The sequence below is a fragment of the Scyliorhinus torazame genome, chromosome 1 (assembly GCF_047496885.1).
Source record: "Scyliorhinus torazame isolate Kashiwa2021f chromosome 1, sScyTor2.1, whole genome shotgun sequence".
NCBI classification, from domain to species: domain Eukaryota; kingdom Metazoa; phylum Chordata; class Chondrichthyes; order Carcharhiniformes; family Scyliorhinidae; genus Scyliorhinus; species Scyliorhinus torazame.
In genome coordinates this window covers 329,307,151-329,324,611 of record NC_092707.1, presented here as the reverse complement: position 1 = coordinate 329,324,611, position 17,461 = coordinate 329,307,151, and the positions used below count along the sequence as shown (strand labels likewise).

The 17,461-nt window shown below is 45.3% G+C and overlaps 1 protein-coding gene across 2 annotated transcripts in view; it reads right to left on the bottom strand.

Annotated features, from left to right (window-relative positions):
• ppp2r5a (protein phosphatase 2, regulatory subunit B', alpha isoform) overlaps positions 1 to 17,461 on the bottom strand; it is a 367,942-nt gene that overhangs the window by 37,296 nt on the left and 313,185 nt on the right. For both annotated transcript variants that reach the window (XM_072508692.1, XM_072508683.1), the window contains exons 9-10: positions 9,885 to 9,935; positions 8,653 to 8,772 (exon numbers count right to left, since the gene is read on the bottom strand). In XM_072508692.1, the coding sequence (XP_072364793.1) occupies positions 8,653 to 8,772; positions 9,885 to 9,935 (171 nt within the window). The remainder of the gene's footprint in view (positions 1 to 8,652; positions 8,773 to 9,884; positions 9,936 to 17,461) is intronic.

Sequence of the window (17,461 nt, the reverse complement as noted above, 5' to 3'; positions counted from 1 at the left end):
GTCCTGCCCGTAACCGGAAAGGTTTTGGAGGACGGTACTCAGCACAATTTCAGGGGTCTTGCACATGGATGTGGAGCCCTGACACCTCGAAGCCATATTCGGGGTGTCGGACCGGTCCAAGTTGTAGGCAGGAGCGGCGGCCGATGTTTTAACCTTCACCTCGCTGAACGCCCGTAGGCGGGTCCTGTTGGGGTGGAGGTCAGTCTCTCCACCCTGTGCCTCGGTGTGGCGGGGAGATCTGCTTGAGTTTTTGACCCAGGAGAAGATGAAGTTTGAGCTGAGGGGAGTGAAGAAGGGGCTCTACAATTCTTGGAGTTTGTTTATTAGGCACTTTCGGGAGTTGGTTGTCGTTGACTGTTGAGGGGGTGGGATTGTTTTGTTTCTCTTTTTATATTGTTGGGGTTGTTTTTGTTTCTCTTTTGTATGGTGAAAATGATGAAAATATGGTGAATAAAAATATATATATTTTAAATTAAGGAAACAAGCTTAAACTGCTTTTTCTGTACTTGGGGCCGGCCTCCCCGAACAGGCGCCGGAATGTGTCGACTAGGGGCTTTTCACAGTAACTTCATTGAAGCCTACTTGTGACAATAAGTCATTATTATTATTAGTTTCAGGGCATATAAATACTGACCTCAGTGTGACTTAGCACTGGAGTGCAACTTTGAACAAGGATACTGAGTTAGGTGAGCAAGGGAGTTAGGAGAAGAGGGGATGGAGGTGCTCCTTTGCTTATTCTAACTTGTTTTACCCTGTAGAAATTGGTTCTTATTCTATTACAGGGGAAGTGTCCAGTTGTTTGGTTAGGATCTGCTAAGTAGTCAAGGTTGATTCAACTCCTAAAATTGTATCTAGTATATAAACTGGAGGGAAGGTAAATAAAACATATAAAACTAGAAAATAATTAATTGAACAAATTAAATAATTAATTAAAACACATTAAGGACAGCAGATGTGTCAAGGCTAAAACACGTGGGAGCTCTTGGATGTCACTGTGATCCAGGGCAAACACATCTGCTGTCAGTATTTGCGGTCTGAGGAGCTCTTGCTCAAAGTCATTGAGCTGCAGGCCGAGTAAACACACTGTGATGCATCAGGGAGAAGAAAAGTTACCTGGACACTTTGTACCAGGAGACGGTTACAACGCTTAGCATAGCGTCTTCTGATTTGGTCATGGGGCAGGAATGATTTACTGCGAGCGAGTTAAGCAAGGGACGCGGATGGCAGGTGTCTCAGCTTTTGCTACTATCCGAAAGGTTTGAGGGTCTTTCACCTGGGTTGGATGAGAGTGCCGTCTTCAGGATGGATAAGCTTTTTTCCCCCGAATTAAGGGGTAATTTAGCGTGGCCAATCCACCTGCCCTGCACATCTTTGGGCTGTGGTGGTGAGATCCACGTAGGCACGAGGAGAATGTGCAAAGCCACACGGACAGTGACCCAGGGCTGGGATCGAACCCGGGTCCTCGGCGCCATGAGGCAGCAGTGCTAATCATCGCACCACCGTGCTGCCCGGCGGGGTGGATAAACTGACTGGCCATGGTATCGTGGTAAAGGAAGCCATTCATTGTGTGGGTGGGGGGAGACGAGGTAGTGGTTGTTGGGGAAAGTACAGTGAAGGAAATTGACAATGTTCCCTGTAGCAAAGAGTGAGAGTCCAGAAGACTATGATACGTCTCCGGTGCCAGGGTCTGGGACATCTGCTCAGGGTTGGAGTGGAAGGAAGTAGCAGTGTGTATATGTGTGTCAACAGGGGCTGTTTAGCACAGGGCTAAATCACTGGCTTTGAAAGCAGACCAAGGCAGGCCAGCAGCACGGTTCAATTCCCGTAACAGCCGCCCCGAACAGGTGCCGGAATGTGGCGACTAGGGGCGTTTCACAGTAACTTCATTTGAAGCCTACTTGTGACAATAAGCAATTTTCATTTTCATTCATTTCATTTTCAATGTTGTAGGTACGACATACGCGGGACCAGGAAAGAGATTCCACATAGTCAGCATGAGGAGCTGGCACTAAATTTAGAAGCAAAACCTCAAAAGATGATAATCTTTGGATTATAATCTGAGCTACGTGCAATTTGGCAAAGGGCAAATAAAATTTGAAAATGAATGCATGGCTCAAAGGTAGGTGTGGGAGAAATGAGTTCCAGTTGTGGGGCACTGGCACCAATACTGGGGAAAGTAGGTGCCGTACCATTAGAATGGTCTATACCTGAACCATGCTGGGACCAGTGTTCCAGAGAGCCACAGCTAGGGAAGTAGAGAGGAACTTAAGCTAAATAGCGGGGGCAAGGGATCAAATTTGCAAAGATCTGGGAAATCAAAGAATAGAGACAAGGCAAGAGAGAAAGGTATTAATGTGGGAAATGATAAACAGCCCATGAATGGAAGGGACACAGAGTATAAATCTAAGAATAAATCAGCAGGCAAGGCTAGAGATCTATCTGAAGGCATGTAGCATTTGAAATAAATAGATGAAGGGATAACTGAAATAGAAATAAATATGATCTGATGGCCATCACAGAGAATTGGCTACAGCATGACTGACTGCGATCCGGATATTGAAAGTTACATGACATTTAGGAAGGACAGGAAGCTAGAAAAAAGTGGAGGGGAGGCCCTGTTAATTAATGACGGAATTAACACAATAGAAAGGGATGATCTACATTTAGGAAACTAGGATGTAAAAATGGTTTGGGCAGAGATAAAAAATGATAAAGGCAAGAGGTTACTTGTCTGGGTGTGGGAGTGCGTACAGGCCCCCTAACAAACCCACACGATCAGACGGAGTATAAGGAAAGGAATCATGGAAGCCTGTCAGACTATTGCGATAATCATGGGGGCTTTAATCCACACATCAGATATGGCAAAGGTAGCCTAGATGAGGAGTTCATTGAATGATTTTGAGTGCCTCTAGGCAGCATTAATCATAAGAAGCTTGAATTTTGCATTCAGTTTGAGGAAGAGCAGAGTGGGTCCAAGACTAGTATTTTAAATGTAATTAAGGGCAATTATGAGGGCATGAAAACAGAGCTAGCTAGAGTGAATGTGCAAATTAGATTAAAGGATAGGTCTGTAAGAGAAGCGATGGCAAACATTCAAGGGGACATATCAAAATATAATACATTGCAAAGAGAAAAAAAAATTCCAAGGGGAGGATCTGCCATATGTGGTTAACTACAAAAGTTCAACAGTATTAAACTTAAAGAAAAAGCAAATAATTGCACAATATAAAAAACAGCAAAGGATTACAAAGGCCAGGAGGGCAAAATTAGATTAAGAAAGCTAACCAGAAATATAAAAACAGAAAGTAAGTGCTTCTATAGAAATATTTAAATAGTTAACAAAGTGAACGTTGGTTCTATAGATAGCGAGTCTGAGGAATTAATAATGGGAAATGAGATGACAGGTGAATTGAAGAGGTAATTTGCATTGGTCTTCACTATAGAGGATACAAGTAACATCTCAGGAAATAGCTGTAAATCAGTAAATGGAAGGAAGAAGGTTACAATCACCAGGAAAGTGGTTCATTTTATTCATTTACGGGATTTGGATGTCGCTGAATTCCCATTGATTCCAGTTTAGCTCGGGCTCCTTGATGCCATACTCGGTCAAATGCTGCCTTAATGTCAAAGGCAGTCACTCTCACCTCACCTCTGGCACTGAGTTCTTTTATTCATGTTTGAACCAAGGCTGTGATGAGGTCAGGAGCCGAGTAACCCTGGCGGAACCAAAACTAAACATCTGTGAGCAGATTATTGCTGAGTAAGTGTCACTTGATAGCACTGTTGATGACTCCCTCCATAACTTTGCTGATGATGGAGAGTAGACTGATAGGGCGGTAATTGGCAGGGTTAGATTTGTCCTGTTTCTTGTGTACAGGACATACCTGGGCAATCTTCCACATTGCCGGGTAGATGCCAGTGTTGTAGGTGTCCTGGAACAACCTGGCTAGGGGTGCGACAAGTTCTGGAGCACAAGTCTTCAGTCCTATTGCCGGGATATTGTCAGGTCTCATAGCCTTTGCAGTATCCAATGCCTCGAAAACAAGGACTCCTACATCAGACTCCTATTTATTGACTACAGCTCCGCCTTCAACACCATAATCCCAGCCAAGCTCTTATCAAAGCTCCAAAACCTAGGACTTGGCTCCCCACTCTGCAACTGGATCCTTGATTTTCTGTCCAACAGACCACAATCAGTAAGTATGAACAACAACACCTCCTCCACAATAGTCCTCAACACCGGCGCCCCGCAAGGCTGCGTACTTAGCCCCCTACACTACTCCCTGTTCACACACGACTGCGTGGCAAAACTTGGTTCCAACTCCATCTACAAGTTTGCTGACGATACGACCATAGTTGGACCGGATCTCGAATAACGATGAGTCCGAATACAGGGGGGAGATAGAGAACCTAGTGGAGTGGTGTAGCGACAACAATCTCTCCCTCAATGCCAGCAAAACTAAAGAGTTGGTAATTGACTTCAGGAAGCAAAGTACTGTGTACACCCCTGTCAGCATCAACGGGGCCGATGTGGAGATGGTTAGCAGTTTCAAATTCCTAGGGGTGCACATCTCCAGAAATCTGTCCTGGTCCACCCACGTCGACACTACCACCAAGAAAGCACAACAGCGCCTATACTTCCTCAGGAAACGAAGGAAATTCGGCATGTCCACATTGACTCTTACCAACTTTTACAGATGCACCATAGAAAGCATCCTATCAGGCTGCATCGCAGCCTGGTATGGCAACTGCTCGGCCCAGGACCGCAAGAAACTTCAGAGAGTCGTGAACACCGCCCAGTCCATCACACGAACCTGCCTCCCATCCATTGACTCCATCTACACCTCCCACTGCCTGGGGAAAGCGGGCAGTATAATCAAAGATCCCTCCCACCCGGCTTACTCACTCTTCCAACTTCTTCCATCGGGCAGAAGATACAGAAGTCTGAGAATGCGCACGAACAGACTCAAAAACAGCTTCTTCCCCACTGTTACCAGACTCCTAAATGACCCTCTTATGGACTGACTTCATTAACACTACACCCTGTATGCTTCATCCGATGCCAGTGCTTATGTAGTTACATTGTATATGTTGTGTTGCCCTATTATGTATTTTCTTTTATTCCCTTTTCTTCTCATGTACTTAATGATCTGTTCAGCTGCTCGCAGAAAAATACTTTTCACTGTACCTCGGTACACGTGACAATAAACAAATCCAATCCAATCCAATCTTTAGCCATTTTCTTGATATCACGTGGAGTGAATCATATTGGCTGAAGACTGACATTTGTGATTATCATAGAATTTACAGTGCAGAAGGAGGCCACCCGGCCCATCGAGTCTGCACCGGCTCTTGGAAAGAGCACCCTACTCAAGGTCAACACCTCCACCCTATCTCCACAACCCCACCCAACACTAAGGGCAATTTTGGACACTAAGGGCAATTTATCACGGCCAATCCACCTAACCTGCACATCTTTGGACTGTGGGAGGAAACCGGAGCACCCGGAGGAAACCCACGCACACACGGGGAGGACGTGCAGACTCCGCACAGACAGTGACTCAAGCTGGAATCGAACCTGGGACCCTGGAGCTGTGAAGCAATTGTGCTATCCACAAAGCTACCGTGCTACCCAACTGTTGTTGACCTCCGGAGGAGACTCAGATGGATCATCCACTCAGCACTTCTGGCTGAAGATTTTTGTGAATGCCTCAGCCTCGTCTTTTGCACATATGTGCTGGGCTCCTTCATCATTGAGGATGGGGATATTTGTGGAGCCTCCTCCTCCAGTGAGTTGTTTAATTGTCCACCATAATTCACAGCTGGATGCGGCAGGTCTGCAGAGCTGAGATCTGATGCGTTTGTTGTGGAATCGCTTAGCTCTGTCTATTACTTACTGTTTGGCACACAGGTCGTCCTGTGTTGTTGCTCCTGGCATGTTCTCCTGCACTCTTCATTGAACCAGGGTTGATCCCCTGGCTTGATGATAATGGAGTGGGGGATATGCCAGCCCATGAGGTTGCAGATTGTGGTTGAATACAATTCTGCTGCTGCTGATGGCCCACAGTGCCTCATGGGCTGTTGCTAGATCTGTTCAAAGTCTATACCAATTAGCACGGTGGTAGTGCCAAACAACACGATGGAGGGTATCCTCAGTGTGAAGACGGGACTTTGTCTCCACAAGGACTGTGCAGTGTCACTGTTACCAATACTGTCAAGGACAGATGCATCTGCAGCAGGCAGATTGGTGAGGATGAGGTCAAGTATGTTTTTCCCTCTTGTTGGTTCCTTCACCATCTGTTGCAGACCCAGTCTAGCAGCTATATCCTTTAGGATCCAGCCAGCTCGGTCTGTGGTGGTACTGCCGAGCCATTCTTGGTGATGGACATTGAAATCTCCCTCCCAGAGCATATTCTGCGCCCTCACCACCCTTAGTGCTTCCTCCAAGTTGTGTTCAACATTGGGGAGTAGTGGTGATTCATCAGCTGATATGGTAATCAGCAGGAGGTGGTCAATCCGGTTTCATTCCTTTTTTGTGTTCTTGTAGCGGTTGAATACAACGGAGTGGCTCGGCTCACTGGGCCACATGCAGGCCAGACCAGGTGAGGATGGCAGATTCCTTCCCTAAAGGACATTCGTGAACCAGATGGATTTTTACAATAAACGACAATGGTTTCATGGTTATCATTAGAATTTTAATTCCAGATATTTTATTGAGTTTAAATTCCATCACCTGCCATGGTGGGATTTGAACTCGAGTCCCCAAGTCACTATCCTAGGTCTCTTAGATTACTAGTCCAGCAACAATACCACTATGCCACCGCCTCCCCATTACTGAGCAAATCGTTGAAGCTACAGGCTGAAATGTTCACAGGTCCTGATGTACTTCCTTCCACGGTCTTACAAGAAGTGGTTAGTGAGATAGTTGATGTGCTGGTTTTAATATTCCAAAATTCCCTAGATTTGGGGAGAAGGTTCCATTATAATAATAATCTTTATTGTCACAAGTAGGCTTACCTTAACATTGCAATGAAGTTACTGTGAAAAGCCCCTAGTCGCCACATTCCGGCCCCTGTTCGGGTACACAGAGGGAGAATTCAGAATGTCCAAATGACCTAACAGCGCGTATTTCGGGACTTGGAGGAAACCGGAGCACCCGGAGGAAACCCACGCAGACACGGGGAGAGCATGCAGGCTCCACACAGACAGTGATCCAAGCCAGGAATCGAACCTGGGACCCTGGAGCTGTGAAGCAAAAATCCTGGAGCAGTGATGCCAAAATCGCAGCAGGTGCCGGCTTCACGCCGAATGCGATGCTCTGCCTCCCCAAAAACGGCGTCAATGCAACGTACGGCGCATGTAGTTTAAACACAATTCGCATATAATCAATCAGTGGGCCCACCCACGATTCTCTGCCTTTGATGGGCCGAGTTCCCGATGGCATGGTCCACGTGTGCTCTCACAAATTGTGAACCTGGCGTCGAGGCTGCTGAGACTGAGAGAGAGAGAGAGAGAGAGAGAGAGAGAGAGAGAGAGAGAGAGAGAGAGAGAGAGAGAGAGAGAGAGAGAGAGAGAGAGAGAGAGAGAGAGAGAGTGTGAGTGGACAGTATCCAGCATCGCTGGCCGTGGGCTTCTGCCAGGGTTGGGAGGGGTTTAAAAGTGGAATGTGGGGTGGCCAGGAGATGGTCTGGGTTAGGTTGGGGTGGGCGGTGGGGTCGGGTACGCAACACCATTGCCGCAGCTGACAAGGCAGCCATGCAGCAGACAGCCGGTTTTAAACCTGGTGCCCTAGGCCATATAGATGACCCCCCCCCCCCCCCATCAGTGGTATGGGCACTCCAGCACAACCTGTCTCATATTTTCGGCCCCGATCAGTGTGTGTGTGTGTGTGTGTGTGGGGGGGGGAGGGGTATTATTTAAACGCGGCTGCAGTTCGTCAGCCCTGCGAGTGTCCATCATGGACCCGGCAATTCTCTCACCGTTTTTCGTGGGTTTCGATGGTGTTCCATGTGGCACCGTTGCAGTCCCTTTGCTAGTACCTCACTGGGAGCAGAATCGATACAGGTGTGGCGCGGATTTTTCTGACATGAAAGTCCATGGATTTTCTGTTGGCGTCAGCGCTTCGACTCAGAAACGAAGAATCTGGCCCACTGCCTTCTTTCTTCCCAATATTTAGGTGGAATAAATTTCTACTCTACTAGTACTGGATGTTAGATAAGGAGAGGTCAAGAAATGGAGCGATACCATTGAACTGTATTACAGTCACTAATATTATATGCATTATTTATCTATTATAGGTATTTTAAAATCTTCTTTTGATAATACTCTTTCCTAAAAAAGTGAATTTTACAAAAATACTTTGAGATCAAATTCTTATACTTTTTTTTTTAAAAACTTTTCAATTCTTGGTTCAGTTTTCTTGTTATGCTTTTAGTATCATAGAAGTTGATGACACCTGGTGCGCAATTCAATTATCTGAATATTTTCCTGTAAATCAATCTTTGGGAGTCCAGTGGAAAAGTCCATAATGATCCATGTAATGATGCTGGTTCATTATCACAACAGGGAAATGACTATGATTTACAGACATATATATCAGAACTATGCAATGATAATTATTACAGTTGTGCTCATCAGATACAAACTGCTCACCTGAAAGTGTGGATTTGACACACACTTAGCTATTTGCTTGAATAAAGGTTCTTGGATCTTTTTGAACTGCGAAGGTTCTATCACGTCCAAAATTTCCTCTACTTCACCCAAATACATAACCTAAGAGCAGTATTTAGAGTTGCACTGATCAATCATTAAAAAAACTGTCAAACTCAAAAACGTTTATTCACTTTCTATTGTATTGAATAAGAAATCAATGTTACCACTCAGAGCAATTCTTGTCTAAAACTATTTTACTTTTAATAGAATGGGTTGGGGCATAACAAAGGCCATGGCAAGTCCACCACTATCTTCTTCGGGCAGCAATAAACATGGTTTTGCCAGAAATGTCCATATTTAGAGAAAACATTTTTTTAAAAGGAAATTATATTGTTTTAATAGGTCAACAGATTAAAAATATTAATGAAAGTTATACACCTACAAAAAGGACAATAATCTCATTAAATCTTACTTGCCACCTCTCAAAGGCAGCTCTTCATGTGGTACATGATTTCAGGGAAACAGTAGAAATTCTGGAATCTTGTTGAAGTGCTTATCTTGCAAACATGCACTTTATGAAGAGTATTCTAGTTTATCTGATCATGCAGAATCACATTTGATCCTGGTGCTATGCTCACCCAGTAGGGAAGATACATGCATACTTATGGCAGGCAAGTATCAGATTGTGATCAAGTGTAGGAATTCTGGATCCCTTACTGCATTCCAGGATGGGGACATAAAGGCCAGTTGTAGCATTTATATTGCTGTGGCCATACGCATCACGCAATGAACTCAGCGCAAACAAGCATCAAGCCTGGAACGTTCATAGTCTGTAAAGTTCAGCACCACACCACAAACATCATTTATCCAACCAGACATTTGAGAGCCTTTTAAAACTGTTCTTTGGTTATGAAATGATTGTTTGGCTTTCACTATGTAAAATATGAAATACTAATATAATAATCGCTTATTGTCACAAGTAGGCTTCAATTAAGTTACTGTGAAAAGCCCCTAGTCGCCACATTCCGGCACCTGTTCGGGGGAGGCTGGGACGGGAATTGAACCCGCGCTGCTGGCCTTGTTCTAGGACCCTTTAACTTAATTTTACTGATAATAAAGCCCCATTTATACTAACAAGCATGAAAATCAGGCAAGTTTTGAGGACACAAGAGGACAGCAATTCATTTCAAAACTGTACATAGCAGTAAAGGGAAAGAAAAAAATAAACGTACCTCTTTTTGACTCACAGTTTTTGGCCAGAATTTTAATAAGCCTCTAATGACCTACAATAAACCAAAAACGTTTGCATTAAGTATAACACAACAGAGCGAATCACAGAGAATTACAATACTTCCTTTAATTCCAGCATATATTGATAAAAGTCTTATTTAGTTGTACAACGACTGCTGTGTCTTTTAAATTCAAAAACAGATCATTGAACATTAAACCAAGATTGCACAAATATAAATATATTTTAACATCAAGTTATTCCAGTTTGTAAACCTATGTCAAAGAAGAATATTTACAAGTAAAGCATAATTATAAAGTAGCTCAATTATTGGAAAAATAAATTTGCATGCACATTACCACCACCCTTAAATGCAACTTGCTTGTCAGTTTTAGTCTACGTCAATTATAAATGATAAAAATGAACAATTACAAAATTATTGCAGGACCAGACTATTGGTCTTCCTCAGCATTCAATGAAAGTTACTGCCTTTGTTCTGTGGGATCATCACAAAGGGTTAAATCCAAGAAATGAGTTCCTGACTAATTTCTCAAGATCAAAAAAAATATTTTTTGGAAACAAGATGTCAACAATTTGGGCTGTATTAAATAATACATGCACGTTCAGTGCTAAGGGCCCACTCCCATAAAGGAGTCTCTGCTTCCTATGAATCAATTTAATACTGTGATTTAATATGCACAACATTTAGCAATCTAGAATTGCCAAAGTTGCTCAAAACATCTATTATTGTTTTTTGTTTACCGGAACTGTCACGAAAACTCATGTTCTTGTCTTCACAGTAGAAGAAGTCACTCAGACCATGTGACTGAGGCTATGATCTATAATTCAAGCTTACTTAAACATACTTATTGTTTCGGGGCAGCATGGTGGCACAGTGGTTAGCACTGCTGCCTCACAGTGCCAGGACCCCGGGTTCAATTCCGGCCTTGGGTGACTGTGTGGAGTTTGCACGTTCTCCCAGTGCCTACATGGGTTTCCTCCGAGTGCTCCAGTTTCCTCCCAGTCCAAAGATGTGCAGCTTATGTGGATTGGCCATGCTAAATTGCCTCTTGTGTGCAGGCTAGCTGGGGTTATGGGGTTACAGGGATAGGGTGGGGAGGGTGGCCTCAGGTGGGGTGCTCTATCAGAAGGTCAGTGCAGACTCAGTAGGCTGAATGGTTTCTTTCTGCACTGTAGGAATTTTATGATTCTATGAAAAAGGCAGCAACCAATTAATTTTGGTTACATTTAATTTCAAATTTCTTAGTTCAAAATATAAACAAGGGCAGGATTCTCCAGCCTCCCAGCCGTGTGTTTCCTGGCGATAGGAGGCAGCGCGCCGTTCACTGGTGGCTGGGTTCTCTGGTCCCGTCGCTGCAAATGGAAATTGTCATTGAAACCACTCATGCCGCCGGGAAACCCACAGGAGGTATACTGCTTGTGGGACCCGAGTATCCCACCATCAACGAACGGAGAATTCCGACAAAGGTATAATCTTCACTAACTTTAGAACAGTGAATTTGAAGAATCTATCATTAAATCGGAGGTCATACAAAAAAAGCTTAGATTTATATAGCACCTTTAATGTTGTAAAATGTCCCATGGTGTTTCATAAGAGCATCATCAAGCAAAATCTGATATCCAGCGACATCAGGATACAGTAGGATAGCGAACTAAAAGTTTGGGCAAAGTTATAACGAGCATCTTGGAGTAGATGAGGGTGACAGAAAGGTTTACCCCTCAAGAGGATTAATTTGCACACCTCCACGTTGTCTAGCAGAACAGGGGAAGAATGAACTGGCAAAAAGATGCTTATATGTCTTTGCCCGGGATGAAGCAGTCTAAAAATACCTCTTCCACGGGGCCAGAGGGGATGAGGCACTTCCTGGAGGGGCTGACTTTCCTGAAGGTGGACGGGGAGCTGGTAGAAGGACTGGGGCCCCAATCGGGTTGGAAGAGATAGTGGAGGGCTTGAAGGCTATGCAGTCGGGTAAGGCCCTGGGACCGGACAGGGTACCCAACAAAGTTCTATAAAAAGTTCTCAGGGATATAGGGACCGGTGCTGATGAAGGTGTTTAATGAGGCAAGGGAAAGAGAGGTTCTGCCCCAGCCGATGTCACAGGCCACAATTTTGCTTATCATGAAGTGGGACAAGAACCCGGAGCTGTGTGGGTCCTACAGGCCGATATCCCTGTTTAATGTAGACGCCAAACTGTTGGCCAAAATGTTGTCCTCCAGGATACAGGATTGTGTACCGAACGTTATTGTGGAGGATCAGACGGAGTTCGTTAAGGGCAGGCAGCTGGTGGCCAATGTAAGAAGGCTGTTAAATGTGATCATGATGCCCCCGGAAGGTAGGGAGGTGGAGGTAGTGGTCGCAATGGACGCGGAAAAAGCTTTTGACCGGGATGACTGAGATTATGTATGGAAGGTTCTGGGGCGGTTCGGATTTGGGAGGGGCTTTAACTGGGTCAGGTTGCTGTACAAGGTGCCTGTGGCAAGTGTACGGACGAACAGGATGACTTCGGACTATTTTAGACTGCACCGAGGGACGGGACAGGATGCCCCCTCTCCCCACTGCTGTTTCAGCTGGCTATAGAGCCGCTGGCAATTGCTCTAGGGGCCGGTCCTGGTGGGGGTGGACCACAGAGCGGATGATCTGCTCCTGTATGTTTCAGACCCAATTGAGGGGATGGAAGAAATCATGGGAATTTTGGGGAATTTGGCCGGTTCTCGGGGTATAAGCTTAATATGGGGAAGAGCGAGATGTTTGCGGTCCAGGCGAGGGGTTAGGGGAGGCGACTGGGGAACTGCCGTTTAGATTGGTAGGGGAGTTTCAGGTACCTCGGTCTTCAAGTAGCGTGGGATTGGGGCCGGCTACATAAATTGATTCGGTTGTTGGATCAGGTGAAAGATGATTTCTGGAGATGGGATGCACTCCCGTTGTCTCTAGCTGGGAGAGTCCAAACGGTGAAAATGACGGTCCTCCCGAGATTCCTGTTTGTATTTCAATGTCTCCCTATCTCTATTCCACAGTCCGTTTTTAAGCGGATCAATAAAGTTATTGCGGGCTTCGTGTGGGGGGGGGGCAAGTCCCCGCGAGTGAGGAGGATAATGCGTGAGCAGAGTCGGGGAGAGGGCGGGCTGGTGCTGCCGAACTTTAGCAATTATTACTGGGCGGCTAACATAGCCATGATTAGGAAGTGGCTGGGAGAGAGAGAGAGGGGGGGGGGGGGGGGGGGGGGGGGGGGGCATGGGTGCGTATGGAGGCAGCTTCATGCAAGGGCACAAGTCTGGGGGCGCTGGTAACTGCGCCTCTGCCGTTCTCGCCTGCGCGGTACTCCACCAGCGGTGGTGGTGGCCCTGAGAGTCTAGGGGCAATGGAGGAGTTATGTGGGAGCATCAGTCTGGTCCCCAATCTGTGATAATCACCGGTTTGCCCCGGGGAGTATGGATGGGGGGTTCCGAATATGCCGGAGAACAGGGATTGAGAGGATGGGGGACTTGTTTATAGAGGCAACCTTTCTGTGTACGAGGGCACTGGAGGAGAAGTTTGCATTGGTGAGGGAAAACAAATTTAGATATCGGCAGGTGCGGGACTTTCTGCTTAGGCAGGTATCAACCTTCCCGCTCCTACCGCTAAGGGGGATTCAGGACAGGGTAGTTTCCAGAGGGTGGGTAGGAGAAAGGAGCGTCTCGGACATTTACAAGGTACTTATGGGATCAGAGGAGGCACAGACCGAGGAGCTGAAGCAAAAGTGGGAGGAGGAGCTGGGGGGAGAGATAGAGGGGGGCCTTTGGGCGGACGCATTGAGTAGAGTCAACGTGACCGCAACTTGTGCCAAGCTCAGCCTGATTCAATTCAAGACAGTGGCCCAGATGAGCAGATTCTTTGGGGTGGAAGACAGGTGTGCAAAACGTGCGGGAGGACCGGCAAACCATGTCCACATAGGGTATTTTGGCAGGGGTTTGCTGATGTCATGTCCAAGGTATTAAAAACAAGGGTGGCATTGAGTCCAGAGGTGGGGATTTTCAGGGTGTCAGAAGACCTGGGAATCCAGGAGAAAGAGGCAGACATTCTGGCCTTTGCTGCCCTGGTAGCCCAGAGACAGATACTATTAGCTTGGAGGGACTCAAAGCCCCGAAGTCGGAGACGTGGCTATCGGACATGGCTAGCTTTCTTTGTTTGGAGAAAATCAAGTTCGCCTTGAGAGGGTCACTTTTAGGGTTCGCCCGGAAGTGGCAACCGTTCATCGACTTCTTCGCGAAAAATTAATCGTCAGCAGAGGGGTGGGGTGGGGTTAGGTTAGCGTAGATTAGGGGGTTAATTAATGGTGGGACCTGTGGGGGAGGGAGGTGGTATTTGCACTATGTTTTTATTCTCATGTACATTGTTTATATTGCTACTAAATGTTACAATGCAAAAAAAAAAAAACCTCAATAAAGTGTTTGTTAAAAAATTAAAAAAACACCTCTTCCTCCTCCAAACAAAATGTTTCCCACAGCCAACCCCCATCCAGCAACAGAAACTGAACATTGTGAATTTCTCTCTTCTTGGCAAATTGGCATGGGCTCACAGCATACTGTCTGATCAGCTGGTTCAAAAAGCAGCACACTTCTCAATTAAGCCCGTTTTACCATCCATTTGGTATTTACACTACCTTACGCTCGAGATTACAAAATGATTGGCATTCTCAGCCAATTTGAATAGAGCAATGTTGCCCAACAGAAATTGCTGACTAGCTATAGCTGTGGCTATGTTGACACCAATTTAGCCACATGCACTAATTTCAGTCCAAAACATACTACATAAAATCACAATACAGATAAATGTATTTCACATGTCTATTTGCATAACTTGTACCACCATTCAGTAACCGAGGAAATGAAACAATAACAAGGATCAAATACACAAACACACACTCGTCTTTTTTAAAATAAATTTAGAGCACCCAATTTAATTTTTCCAATTAGGGGGCAATTTAGCGTGGCCAATCCCTCTACCTTGCACATCTTTGGGTTGTTGGGGCGAAGCCCATGCAAACACGGGAAGAATGTGCAAACTCCACACGGACAGCTAAGATTGAACCTGGGACCTCGGCGCCATGAGGCAGCAGTGCTAACCACTGCACCACCGTGCTGCCCCCACACTCGTCTTTTCATCTTGTGCAAAAAATGTTCATGGTTCACATTGACAGCGCTAATATGAATATTGAGATCACATGACTAATGAGTGCCTCTCATCTAATTTTTGATTTAATCAGATATGTAATGAGCCACAACTGGATCCCCAATTTGCCATATGTGACTAGTGGTTAATGGACAACATCAGTTATTGTTATGTAACTGTTGTGTTATGTAATTTGGAATAACACAAGCTGGCTGCCACCTGATGCAGTTTTGAGTAAAAGATGCTCCAGACTTCGAAGTGAGTTCAATGTTTTATTGAACTATTAGCACAGTTCTCAATGAGTTTGACTATCTGCTAATCTAAATGTAGTAACTCAGTCCAACTGAACCAGCCTTGCTCTAAGCCACGTGCTGGGGTATGATGCTGAGGAAACACCCTGTCTCACTCTGCAAATGTTGGTCTGTGGAAAGGCGGGGTGTGAGTGCCTCATCCCTTTTATAGTGAGATACCACCCTGAAGTGTCCTGACTGCTCATTGGTCGTGTCCTATTCTATGTGTTCATTAGCTGCATGTTTGCATATCATGACAGTAACCAAACAAATATTTTGGAGGACCATCCAGAAATTACCCCCTTAGTTTAAGCTAATTTTGTCAGTGAATCCACATCTTGCATAGCAGCAAATTCTTTGTAAATGCTACCAGACCATCTCCACAGCCGCCCATATTGTTGAGAATATATCGTTCCTGGATTATGTGTTTCAGAATACTAAAAACGAGTACTAATACCGCAAAAGCAATTTGCCTGGACAACATTCTGGCAATAATAGTGCAGTCTTGTGCTCCAGAACTAGCCATGCCCATCGCCAAGCTGTCCCAGCACAGCTACAACACAGGCAAGACCTGTCCACAAAAATGACAAATCTAACGTAGCCAATTACTGCCCCATCAGTCTACACTTGATCATCAGCAAGTGATGGAAGGTGTCACCACCAGTGCTACCAAGCAGCACTGAAGCACTCATGTCCATGTGCAGCAAGGCCTGGGCAACATCCAGGCTTGGGCTAATAAGTGACAAATAACATTTGCACTACACAAATGCCAGGCAATGACCATCTCCAACAAAAGAGAATCTAATCATCTCCCCCTGACATGCAATGTTATTACCAGCGCTGAATCCCCCACGATCAATATCCTGGGGGTTACCGTTGGCCAGAAACTGAACTGCGGCTACCAGAGCAGGTCAGAGGCTAGGATTTCTGCAGCAAGTAACTCACTTTCTGACTCCCCAAAGCCTCTACAGTACAATCAAGATAGAATTCTTTTCATTGCCTGGACGAATGCAGCTCCAACTCTCAAGAATCTCAAAACCATCAGGGGCAAAGTAGCCCACTTGATTGGCACCCCATCCACAACTTTAAACATTAACTCCCCCAACTGCCGAAGTACAGCGATAGCTGTTTGTACCATCTACAGGATGCACTGCAGTAACTCACCAAGGCTCCTGAGGCAGCACTTTCCAAACCCATGACCTCTATCACCCAGAAGGACAAGGGCAGATGCATGGGAACAACATTTGCAAGTTCCCCTGCAAGTCACACATCATAATGACCTGGAACTATATCACTGTTCCTTCAGTCAAAATCCTGGAACTCGGTGGCAGTGGTTAGCATTGGGGCTGCGGCGCTGAGGACCCGGGTTCGGATCGCGGCCCTGGGTCGTTGTCCGTGTGGAGTTTGCACATTCTCCCCGTGTCTACGTGGGTTTCACCCCCATAACCCGGGGATGTGCAGGTTAGGTGGATTGGTCACGCTAAATTGTCCCTCAATTGGAAAAAAAAATAATTGAGTACTCTAAATTTTTTTAAATATAAATCAAAAAATCCTGGATCTCCCTTCCAAACTGCACTTTGGGTGCACTTGCACTACATGGACTGCAGAGGTTCAAGGAAGCTCACCACAACCTTCTCAAGGATAATTAACGATGGGCAATAAATGTTAGCCTACCCAGCAATGCCCACATCTTATGAACAAGTAAAAATAGCTTGTAGTTTTAAGTAGTAAAGGTTTAATTGTAGATGTAAAGAAGAGGTAAACGTAACATAAGCAAGCTGGGAAATTATTAACTTAAAGGGTCAGAAAAGAGATAGAACATCAGGTTCATGACCCAACTGAAAACAGAAAATGAAAACAGAAAAGGGTACTGAAGTATGGAAGCTAAAACTTCTGGGCAAACTGAATCTGACTGAGACTATATAAAAGGGACACAGAGCCATCCAAGTTCAGTTGTTGCACCTTGGAACTGACGAGTGCAGTTTAGAGAAGGTAGCCAAAGTAAATGACAGTTAGATAGACCTGCACTGTAAGCAGAGTAAAAAACTAACTTCATCATTCACTGTGTGGAATATGGATCAGGTAACAGAAACTTGAAAATTGGTGGAAGTCTCTACAGAG